The sequence below is a fragment of the Ascaphus truei genome, chromosome 9, assembly GCF_040206685.1.
Source record: "Ascaphus truei isolate aAscTru1 chromosome 9, aAscTru1.hap1, whole genome shotgun sequence".
In the NCBI taxonomy this organism is placed as follows: domain Eukaryota; kingdom Metazoa; phylum Chordata; class Amphibia; order Anura; family Ascaphidae; genus Ascaphus; species Ascaphus truei.
This window is the reverse complement of record NC_134491.1, coordinates 60850699-60862979: the sequence shown is the minus strand read 5'-3', so window position 1 is coordinate 60862979 and position 12281 is coordinate 60850699. Positions and strand designations below refer to the sequence as shown.

Genomic DNA, 12281 nt, shown 5'->3' with positions numbered 1-12281 from the left:
CACGCCAGGAAAAGTTGGCATGAGGCTGGCGAGAAGCTGCTGATAAGGCGGCGAGACAGGCCTTAGAAAAAATAAAGCATTTTTCTGCATCGGATTGATGCCGGGGTTCTCTGAAGCTGATACACATTAATATCAGCACCGGAGGCCCCCGGGATGAATCCCATGAAATAAAAATGCATTTACAGGCAACTTCATTCCCTTAGCGGCTAACCGCTAAGGCAATGAAGGGGTTAACCCCTCCCGCTATCTGCCAAATACCCCCTTCTCCCACCCCTGCTACCCACAATAAACACTAATTTTGAATTGCTTGTAATTTTTTCTATTTATTTTTATTGTTTGGATTAAATTGTTTTGAATTCTGATGACTTGTTTTAGTACATTTTAGGATTGGTAAGTGTTTTAAATTAATTATTTATTTTGTTGGCTACTGGTTTAAATTCATTAATAGTTTTGTTGGCTAGTGTTTAAAATGAATTAATTGTTTTGTTGGTTAGTGCTTCAATTTATTAAATTGATTGGTTGGCTAGTGCTTTTATTTATTTATTTAGTTGGCTAGTGATTTTATTTATTTAAGTGATGGGCTAGTGCTTTTATTTATTTATTTAATTGGTTGGCTAGTGCTTTTATTTAATTGGTTGGCTAGTGCTTTTATTTAATTGGTTGGCTAGTGCTTTTATTTACTTAATTGGGGTGTTTAGGTGCTTGTGTATATATTTTATTATTATGTATTTTTGGCCTTCATGCTTTTTTAATAGGGTGACCATTGACTGCTGTAGTGGCTTATCATGCCCATATCGGGGAGGGTGGGTTAACCCCTTAATTACTATAGCGGTTATTAACTCCTAAGGTGATTAAAAGGCATAGGGGCCATTAGATTTGTATATTTTCTGGTGTTCTTTCTGGCATCAGAGGACATGGACCTAGAGTATGCTGACGAGGAAGCCCTTCATGATGGCAGGGGTAAGTAGAAAGTTTTATTTACTTTATTTATGCTGGCTGGCTAATGTTTGCTTTAAAATTGGCAAATGCACTATTATCCATATCTGGATAATAGTAATTTTGCCCATTACTGTACTGTATGTGTTGGGTGGGGGGAAGTGGGGTGTATTTATTTCAATGAATTACACATTTTTTTTTGGCCACAGGATTGGTACTGCAGGCCAGTGGGGACCTGCAGGGACCACCCGAGGGCCCCCAGACAACCGCGGGGACCACCCGAGGGATCCCCAGACATCCATGGGGACCACCGGGGCCCCAGACACCTGCGGGGACCACCTGAGGACCCTCTGACACCCGCTGCCTCTGTTATCAATCATGTGGGGGTAGAGGAGGTGGGTATTAGTGTTTTGTTTTTAATGTTTATTGTGGGTAGCAGCTGTTTTAATATAAATTTTAATACTAGTGTAGATGAGTAGGGGGTCTCCGGAGCAGAACCGCGTTGATTTCAGGTCCAGGAACCCCCTGCTTCCCGAGATTCAGTGAAATGAATAGGAGATACCGGCACCCCATAACGGGGCCTGTATCTCGGGAAGCAGGGGGTCCCCGGACCTAAAATCAATGCAGTTTTGCTCCGTAGACCCACTGCTCATCTACACTACTATTACATTTTTTTTATTAAAAAAACATACATTTTGGGCGAGATTTGCGCAGGGAGAGGCGGCTCTCTCTGTGCAGATCTCTCTGCAGCTGAAAGAAACCGCCGGGTTAGCCCTTTTGAGAGAGGTAATCTTCACATCGCCGGCTACTCACCCGTTTTGGGAATTTTGCTATCACAGGTAATTGAGGCTTTCTGAATACTGTGATAGCAACGCTCACAAAAACTGGAGATTTAAATGGCCCGGCAATTTTTTTAATGAAGTCTTATAGCATGGGCCCCTTAGTCTTTGACTGTGCCTCTGAGCCACCTGAGCTGCTGCTGCGATATCCTGAAAACCTGACGTGTGGGGCGGGCGTGAGGGCTGCAGTTGAGCACCCCTGTCTTAACCCATTCAGTGGCATATTAACACAATGCATTGCATGACTGATGTCCTCTCATCCCAGTTACTCACCCTCCACCAGTTACGGTCAGAGAGTTAGGCAGGATTTGTTAAGTAGACATGTGCAAGTCTGTCGCAAATGTGTTTGTTACATTTGACATGTGTTACTTAACAAAATATTCCTGTCTTGTGAAATATTTCAACAAACTGCACAGTGCACAGGGCTAAAAAAAATATAAAAGAAGAATTCAGTTCTAGATGCTGCAAGAATACTGAGAGATCTAGACCCTGACATAGGGCATTCACTGGAGAGATACCTGTGAACTCACCTGGGAGATGTGGAAACAGAAGCTAATTTGAATATGCAAAAGGATTATTTCCCATGTATCTCAGGTGTATCCACATGTGTCTCTTCACAGAGGAGTGTTTTGGGAAGTATAGAAGTCAATGGGTATTGCACTAGAATAGGACACTCCTCTTCTCCTCCACCTCTCCTCCTCTCCCTTCTTGTCCTCTCCCTCCCCCCAATTTGGCATTATTGTATTGTATGTCTTTATTTATATAGCGCCATTAATGTACATAGCGCTTCACAGCAGTAATACATGTGGTAATCAAATAATTTACAGATAATATAAATAACAGGTCATGGGAATAAGTGCTTCAGACATAAAAGTAACATTAAGGAAGAGGAGTCCTTGCCCCGAGGAGCGCCTAAAACTTTGCACATCCCTATTCTTGAGTATCAGTACCATGTAAGACAGATACTCACCTTATTGCGTGTTACCGGGGAACTGGGATAAAAGGGTTTTGACGTAATTTCTATTGCTGAGTAAAATAGAACAAAATACACATGTAAATAAGTGGCTTCCAATTTTGGGGACATGCTCCAATCCTCCAAGTTGCACCACTCCCCCAATCATACCAATCTATCCAATCTGCTCTATTCCTCCATCTATAGTAGGCTGCACATACAAATATATAATGTGCATGTGTGTATATATCATCATCATCATTAACTTCGTCAGCCCTTGTCTCCCCACTGCTGGATGAAGCTTCCCCAATGACCTTCCATGTCCTGCGGTTGCAGCCTCTCTTCTCCACGTTACTCTGATTTCATTCTCCCATCTTACTTTTGGTCATCATCTTGGTCTTTTCATTTACATTGGGATACAGTAAAATATATATATCTTTCCTCAAATCATTATCTCACTGCCTGAAAGTGGCGGGAAGGTGGAAACGGATGTTCAATAAGATGTGTAGTGGCACTTGTGCTGGCAGGTTTACCCATACTGTGAAAGCTTAAGCAATATACCTGGCTAAAGTGGGACATGAAAATGAAATATATATATCCAGTGGTTGACAAATCACAAAAAAATCTACTCGCCACCTAGTACCAAACGTGCGCTGCTTGGGCCAATATTTACTCGCCCGGGGGTTAAATCCACTCGCCCGGGGCGAGCAAATGTATAGGTTTGTCGAACACTGTATATATCTATGTACACACACACACACACACACACACACATATGTAAGTACGTACACATGCACACGTACGTACACACACACACACACGTATGTACCCACACATACACACACACACACGTATGTACCCACACATACGTACACGTACATATACATACATATATACATACACACACATGTACATATACATTCATACTGTATACTGTATACACACATAATATCTAAGTAGAACTGGGGTTTACAGGGTCAGTTCTGCCTAGTACGAAAATAATTATGGCCAGTGGATGTTTAATAAGTAAAATGTGACTGACTGACGCCTTTAAATAAAAGAATCTGAGTATAAATAGTTTTAAATACTTTTTTTTTTTTACATTTCCACTGTAAAGACGAGCTTTGGGGGATTTTTACAATCTTTATCTAATGTATTTTGTTGATAAGTTGCTCCAGTGCCGCCCCGTCCAGCGGGAAACAAAATGGTGGTTTAAATCTCCCGCATCACGCAAGCTTGCTATTGGCCCGCGTGCCGTGGGGGATTTAAATAACCAGGAAGTAACGGTTCCTACCTTCCCCGGTATGTATCTCAGAGACCAGGGAGACCGCCCTGCTTCCCATCCATGTTGAAAAAAGGGGGGCAATTAATTTGGAATGCCTCTTTAAGATATTTAATTTGGGCCTAAGTTAAGCAGAGATAAGCAGACAGAGATGACTTCACTATTAGCTCCAAGAAAACGGAGTACTGGGCAATTTACTTACGTAGACAGGTGGGGGCGCTGTCACTCCACTGGCCATCAGCCGTACACTGTCTGAGCGCTGCCCCTGTTAAAAAGTACCTGCAGGGAGCAGAGGGGGAGTCAGCAGCTGTATACATTGTGAGCATTGCACCAGAGGGGGCTTGTAACTCATAGAGTGCCTTGCAACGAATTTATCTGAACTATTCTGGCAGCAAAGAGGTTCAATTAACATGGGAGATATAAAAATGTAACTGCTGAGCACATTCCCATGTCTAAGGCCTGGTCCCCGCTGTGGCGGACGCTACAGGGACGAGAGCCCGCCCCTCAATGGTGCCGGGACCGCTGCGAGGGGGGGCCGCAGCGCTGTGGCGAGAGTTTCTCCTGCTCTCAATAGAATTGAGAGCAGGACTCGCGACGGAGCGCTAAGCCACGCCCCCCAGCGGTTCATCCAATGAGGGCGAACCTGCCGGGTGATGTCATGGCCGCGACCCCGTCACTCCGCCGCGACCCCGTCACTCCCCCGCCACCCCCCCCCCCCCGGTCTCTCTTCCTGCAGCTCACTGCAGACCGGGGAATGGGCTGCACGCGCCGCCAGTCTCGCGGGCGCGCGTGCAGTGGAGGCACTGGGGCCTCAGCCCTGCTTTTCACCATTATCTCTTGTGATACAGTGCTTCCACTGCAGCCAGGGATTCTGGGAAATGAGCAAAGTGTCACCTTTTTTCATGGGAGATATAAAAGGAAAATCTGCTGTTTTTATTTTAAAAACCTGTTGCTGCAGAAGATAGAAACTTTTGAAAACATTCGGGAGTTTAAAATGGAGCTCTCGCCAGAGCCCAGAGAAGTCTAAACATTACCATGGGAACCTCAGACAGCTGTTGTAAGCTTTTTTTTCTGGCACTGGAAAGTTGCTTATAGAAAATCACCTGTTAATAAAATTGGACCTGAGCGATCATATTTATCCCTGGAAAAACCGCGACAAATGTTGCGCATGTGCAGTCGGGAGCGCTGACTGCGCATGTGCAAACGTCGACTGCGCATGCGTGATGATCACTTGCCAGCCGCGCATGCGCACTAGTGGCTGGCAAGCGCCGATTGCGCCTGCGCGGTCTGCGCAGATAAAAACCGGGACGGTGGCCAGAAAGACCTGAGGACCTGAGACAAACGGATAACAACCGGCACTGTCCCGGCTAAACCGGAACATCTGGTCACCATAGCTAAACAGTTGCCAACTCCTCCAGCATTAGAGGTGTTAAGTGGTTTTCAAGCTATGGGTATGGGTCAGGAATTTATATGACTCCCGGGTGACATTAAGGCTGCGCTTATAGTGCCGGTGACGGCGACGACAGGCTGTGGTTGCTGGAAAAATCTAATTAAGATGACTTCCAGCGATCGCGACCAAGCCGTCGCTCCGTTGCGCTTACTATAAGCGCACGTGACGGCGGCCATGCATTTGTTCTGATGCGGCGTCGCTGTCGCGGCACTATAAGCGCAGCCTTAGAAGCGGACTGGCATGCTTCCGTGTCTAAAAGGCTTTTTCAGAAGCGGTTTCACACTGGCTCTGCCAATCCAATCGCTTTGTCAAAAACCTCTCCAACTCGCATTTTCTTGACTAAAACTGCTTTTCTCGTAGCTCAGATATATGGAAACCGCTTCTACAAAAAGCGCATTTTTTAACACCACATAAAGGGTGGCGAGATTGATAATGCGAGTTACATCCAGAGCCTGAAATATGGGTTTGGCTGAGAGAGCAAAACCCATAAGTCAGACTGGGGATGGAGTTAGCACCTCATGTCATTCCGCTTCTAAAGCGCGTACAATCCGGGAGGTTTGCTGTTAAATCATGCGGTTTGTCACTTTTTATAGAAGCGGTTTAGATTATGCGATTTGCAATAGAGAATAGGGTTTTTTCTCACATTTCATTTAGCTAATTATGAACATGTCAAACCGCGCGGTTTCGCACTGATAACTTCATAGCTACGAGAATAGGCCCTTCTGTTTTTCATCTTCTCTGCTGAAAGCTTCCAGCAGTGAAGGGATACATCTAGTATAATGCATCTATACACCCCTCTCCATTCTTATGTATCTCCACTTGGTCACTCGGTTTCTTCTGGGACTCACCCCTCTTGGCAGCTATAAGTTGCAGTGGAATTGAACAAGGTGTTTGTTATTTCAACTTTCCCGTTTTCGATATTTTCGGGGATCCCGCAGGACACCTCTGGAAGGGAACAAGAGTTAATGCTGAATAAAAAAGGTCATAACCACATGTTAGAAATGAATCTGTCCATGCAGAGGGAGGGAAAGACTATAGGGGACTTAGGTCCTTTGTCTGTGTCACTCTGCAATGGGAGGGACTGACTCGAAGTCCCTTCTTTCAGAGTCACTGTGTTGTGGCTTGGACATGCTCCATACTGTACGCCCATTATGGCTTTGTCACTACTGTACAGATGCAGCGGCCATTATTTTAACAAATCACGCGGTGTATACCTCGGAATACCCATGTCATGGCGCGGGATTTCTTCCAACCGTACCGCCTTAAGACGCGAGGGCAGAAAATGGCATTTTAGTGTTCTGGCTTTTAAAACACCTGAAATTGACACAGTAGCACAGTGACACAGTAACACAGTAACACAGTGACACAGTAGCACAGTACTGTACACATTACAATTCATTTTATTGCATTTAATTGCATACCATCCATGAAATTCAAACAAAGCAACCGCAATAAACACGTGTGCCTGGGGCGATTGGCCGCGTTAATGCCGCATGAAATACAGCAGCGCACACGAAAACGGCTCCGTGATTTGTTCGAATAATGGCAGTTGCATCTGTATGTCACCCTGCAGTGGATGTGCCATTAATCCCTTTTCTCTAGGAGTTACTGTATCACCCTGTACTGGGAGTCTGGGACCAACATCCTGGCTGGCCCATATCTGTCTTTGTCATTAAGTCACAAAGTGGTGGGAGCCACAGACTGAATGAGCCATGGGTCCTTTTTGTCTGTCCCAATGCCAGTGGCAGGAACAGATTATATTGTCTACAAATTCCTTTCGTCAGGGTGTCCCTTCCCAATCTGTCTCTTCTCTCTCCAGTGTCAGAGTTCTTTGCGTCACACATTTTACTCACTTTTACAAAATTCGGTGGCTTTGGTCCATGAGGAACTCTCGAGGCATACAACAATAGGCGGCAGGAACGGGTCCAAGGTATGTCCCGGGCGACACACGTACAGGATATAAATTCCCACCGGGAAGTAGTTCAAGTTCGGCAGCTCATAAATCTCAGCAAAGGGAAACGTGGGAGGGTCAGGGCAGCTACCTGTCAGAGAAATGATATCCGCCTCACACCTGCAATGTTTCAGAAACGCTTTCCCTACTGGGCACTCTTTTCGTGAGACTCTTCTTTCTCACAACTGATCTATTGACCGGATGTACCAAAAACCCAGTATCTTACAGCAGGTTGTAAAATGCTACAAGCATTGTTGCCTCACAAATTAAAGATGTAATTGTCCTATTTGAGATATATATATATATCTATGCCATAGCCTTTAATTGGCTTTTTATGCTTCCTATAGGATAATTTCCTATTATTTATATGCTGTATTATTTTGGAGATATACCTCCTTCTATGGCCACGTTGAAAATGTCTGCCTTCTCCTCTCATGATTAGCAGGAATGAGGCTGGTTTAATTAAATGATTACTTTATTAATCTATTAGTCTACTTTATTAATCTATTAGTCTATACACAGGTGTGTATATCATATCATATCATATATCATATCATATATCATATCATATATCATATCATATCATATCATATCATATATCATATCATATCATATATCATATCATATATCATATATCATATCATATATCATATCATATATCATATATCATATCATATATCGCCGCACTAATACTGTATAACCCTAAAACCCCACTTGCCTGGGTGCATTAGTATGAGCAAGACAGAATGATAGAAAATATAGACAAAGCACTTATGGGTACTTTTAAAGAAATACAGTGATTTTATTTTAATCAATCAACATCTTGGTCCAATTACTGTCTCTCTCTCTCTCTCTCTCTCTCTCTCTCTCTCTCTCTCTCTCTCTCTCATTATTAAGAGCTGAGACTGTCCTCTTACGCTGGCATATAGGGACACTGTTGCTCCATTGGCCGTTAGCCATACACACTCTGTACATATCCCCAAGCAGTCTGTACCTGGGGAGAACAAGACAGGAGTAGATTCATTTCAGTATTTTCTTGTGTAGATTGATTTGACCCTGCCATCCTGTACCACACATGTTTCTCCCTTTACCAAACTTACCCCGCATAACAGGCAAAAGTTGCAGTGGAACCAAACCGGATGTCTGGTGTCTCAATGAATCCATTCTCAACGTCTCCCGGATACCCACAGGACACCCCTGAAATACAAGGTCAGTGTGTAGGATTGCTGTGTCTGGTATCAGGGGATATTACAGTCCCTCCTGCTGCAGCTCTCTTAATGTCACCACATACTGGGAACCCCATAGCTTCCTTCTATCTGTCCCTTTGATATGACAGAGAATAGGTTTGTGCTGTCTCTACTATTTATCTGGTATTATATACACAACTGGTATCCCTGCAACATTCTGTACTTACTACTACAAATCTCAGTGACTTCCGACCAGGTGAAATCCGCTTAGGCTAAGAAATCCGCTGCAGACAGACGGCGCGTGGAGAGGCAATTGACCGCTCCCTGCGGTCTGTAGGGAGCGGGAGGTGGGGGCCGGGGTTTGAGCGGGGGCGGGGGGGCCGTGGTTTGAGCGGAGGGCTCTCGTGCTGTTCCCCCCCAGTCGGTCCCTCTCTCACTCCCGGATCCCCTCTCCCTTCCCCCCTCCCAGAGCAGGGGCAGCCTGCGAAACGGGCACCAGAGGAGGGGGGGGGGGCACTATGCACGGCTGGACAGGGTAGCCGCCTCCCTTCCCTCCTCCATTGGCTGACTGCTGCACCACATGACGCGTCAGCGCTTCTGATCACCAGAAGCTTGCAGCATCGGCCGGCTGACACGTCACAGCATGCAGTCAGCCTCCTCTGAAGGAGCCAGCGGGGACCTCCAGACCGGAACCAAGCAACTAGTGGAGGCGGCCGCGCGCGCCGCCGGACGCAGCGGGACCAAGGCCTAACTGAATATGAGCCTTAGAAGGCCGTGGTAGAATATTTGCACTGAGGGCAATGAGCTTTTTCATTGGACATGGTCCAGAATCCAGAAACCCTAAACTGTCCCCACTTGTTTTAATCTCTGTGACAGAACACGAGCTGTTAGGAGAATGAACCACCAAGTCGGGAGTTCCAACTCTTTTTTCCAATCCCCAATTTATTTTTATTTTTTATGGTTAGGATTTTCTAAACGCGGTGTCTGCAGAGTACACTTATGGGTACTTTTAAAGAAATAGTCATTTTATTTAATCCATCAACATCTTGGTCCAATTACTGTCTCTCTCTCATTATTAAGAGCTGAGACTGTCCTCTTACGCTGGCATATAGGGACACTGTTGCTCCATTGACCGTTAGCCATACACACTCTGTACATATCCCCAAGCAGTCTGTACCTGGGGAGAACAAGACAGGAGTAGATTCATTTCAGTATTTTCTTGTGTAGATTGATTTGACCCTGCCATCCTGTACCACACATGTTTCTCCCTTTACCAAACTTACCCCGCATAACAGGCAAAAGTTGCAGTGGAACCAAACCGGATGTCTGGTGTCTCAATGAATCCATTCTCAACGTCTCCCGGATACCCACAGGACACCCCTGAAATACAAGGTCAGTGTGTAGGATTGCTGTGTCTGGTATCAGGGGATATTACAGTCCCTCCTGCTGCAGCTCTCTTAATGTCACCACATACTGGGAACCCCATAGCTTCCTTCTATCTGTCCCTTTGATTTGACAGAGAATAGGTTTGTGCTGTCTCTACTATTTATCTGGTATTATATACACAACTGGTATCCCTGCAACATTCTGTACTTACTACTACAAAACTCAGTGACTTCCGACCAGGTGAAATCCGCTTAGGCTAAGGCCCCGCTGCCTCAGACCACGCGCCCGCACTGCAGACAGGCTGCACCACGTGACGCGTCAGCGCTTCTGATCACCAGAAGCTTGCAGCGTCATCCGGCTGACGCATCACAGCACGCAGTCAGCCTCGTCTGAAGGAGCCAGCGGGGACCTCCAGACCGGAGGCAAGCAGCTGGTGGACCGCGGACGCGCGCCGACGGACGCAGCGGGACCAAGGCCTAACTGAATATGGGCCTTAGAAGGCTGTGGTAGAATATTTGCACTGAGGGCAATGAGCTTTTTCATTGGACATGGTCCAGCATCCAGAAACCCTAAACTGTCCCCACTTGTTTTAATCTCTGTGACAGAACACAAGCTGTTAGGAGAATGAACCACCAAGTCGGGAGTTCCAACTCTTTTTTCCAATCCCCAATTTATTTTTATTTTTTATGGTTAGGATTTTCTAAACGCGGTGTCTGCAGAGTACGAGCTGCCAGCAACATTATAGGAAAGTCCATCAGTAGAGCGCACAGTCTCGTTACAGAGAGGTTCAGGAAACGTTCTGCTGGAAACTACGGGAGCAAACCCTGAAACCGAGAGATCTCTCTGAATGAACGAGCCCGAGCCAGAAATTGAACTCACAAGCTTTTAAATTGAAAAACTGCTGAGACACCCTGTCCTGCAAACTATATAGAAGTCACAGTACACCAGCAGTGTTAAGGTTTATTTGGGTACATAGCGTATACTGCAGGCTGGGAAAACACCTTAAATCCATTTAATACATTTGCATTATACTTAAATGATAAGATGCTAAAAAGCAATATGTGATAGCTTAAGGCTTCTTGGGACACAGAATTAATACTTACTCAGACACTCGGGTAATGGCGGCTCCCATTCATTACTAATACTGCATGTTACCATGCTGGAGCCGCTCATTGTGAAACCTTCAACACACTCAAATGAAATAGCAGAGTTGAGTCTGTACGGACCCTGAAATCCTGACAACCTCTTCGAATTGGTAACGTTCGGGTTTAGGCATTCAACAGCTGTCCAAGGAATAAAAAGCAAATAAAGGTTATTAATGTAACACAATGAAACACGCAGCGTTCGGATAATAAATCCACTCTGGGGGAAAAAAAACAAGTATATATTTGTTCTTACATTTAAGTTAAATTCTTTATAACTTTTTGTCGGCAAAGTATTATACCTGGCATCTTTAAAATATCTATCAATATGCCAATACCTGGTGGACCTGTTCAAAACAATATGTGACACAATAGAGGACAAAGATCTAGAAATAGATCGTGCCCACAGAGCGCTGGGACCGCGTTCGGAAGATCCCAACAGAAGGCGGGATGTGATTGTGCGAACGCACAGTTACACAACCAAAGAGAAAATAATTGTGGCCTGCAGAGGGAAAGAATCGATTAACTACCTGGATGAATCCCTACAAATATTCAGTGACCTATCCAGAACTACCGTGATGAGAAGGAAAGAAATGAAACCCTTGACTTCCTTCCTGCGTGACAACGAGATCAAATATCGCTGGGGATTCCCCTTTAAGCTGACAGCAAGCCACGGGGGTAAATACCTAACGATTCGGTACCCCGAAGATATGGCCCCGTACGTGAGGGCCTTGGGCCTGACACCACCAACCTCGTGGACGCCCGACTCACAACAAACACAATATGTGACAATTATGTCCTGGAAATAAATAGATGAATGGCATGACACTATGAAACAGACAAACAATTTATAGAGCAGAGAGAAAAGAAAACCTCACTTAAATGTAACATGGCATGCGAAGGCTGCGGTCCCAGTGCGTTCTAAAGCGGACAAGCACCGCCCCACAATTAGAGCCTAGTACTTACCTCTGCGCGCATTTGGCAGCCGCGCTGAACTGCAAGTTTTCACAAATACAAAAAATATTGTATTTGGAACGCGGAAGCGTGGCCACGCTCTCGTCGGCCGTTAAGCCAATGAGGGCGAACCAGCCGCGTGAGGTCATGGCCACACCCCCTCCCGGCGCAATCTCTCCCAAGACCGCAGATCGCGATAAAG

General features: G+C 45.4%; 1 protein-coding gene across 4 annotated transcripts in view; it reads right to left on the bottom strand.

Moving 5' to 3' along the window:
- LOC142503142 (CUB and sushi domain-containing protein 1-like) overlaps nt 1–12281 on the bottom strand; it is a 34774-nt gene that overhangs the window by 5349 nt on the left and 17144 nt on the right. For 3 of the 4 annotated variants that reach the window (XM_075615201.1, XM_075615204.1, XM_075615203.1), the window contains 9 exons: nt 11087–11266; nt 9881–9977; nt 9698–9774; nt 8511–8607; nt 8328–8404; nt 7313–7501; nt 6308–6404; nt 4212–4288; nt 2746–2801 (listed from right to left, as the gene is read on the bottom strand). In XM_075615201.1, the coding sequence (XP_075471316.1) occupies nt 2746–2801; nt 4212–4288; nt 6308–6404; nt 7313–7501; nt 8328–8404; nt 8511–8607; nt 9698–9774; nt 9881–9977; nt 11087–11266 (947 nt within the window). The remainder of the gene's footprint in view (nt 1–2745; nt 2802–4211; nt 4289–6307; nt 6405–7312; nt 7502–8327; nt 8405–8510; nt 8608–9697; nt 9775–9880; nt 9978–11086; nt 11267–12281) is intronic. The other variant, XM_075615202.1, reaches the window with a different exon arrangement.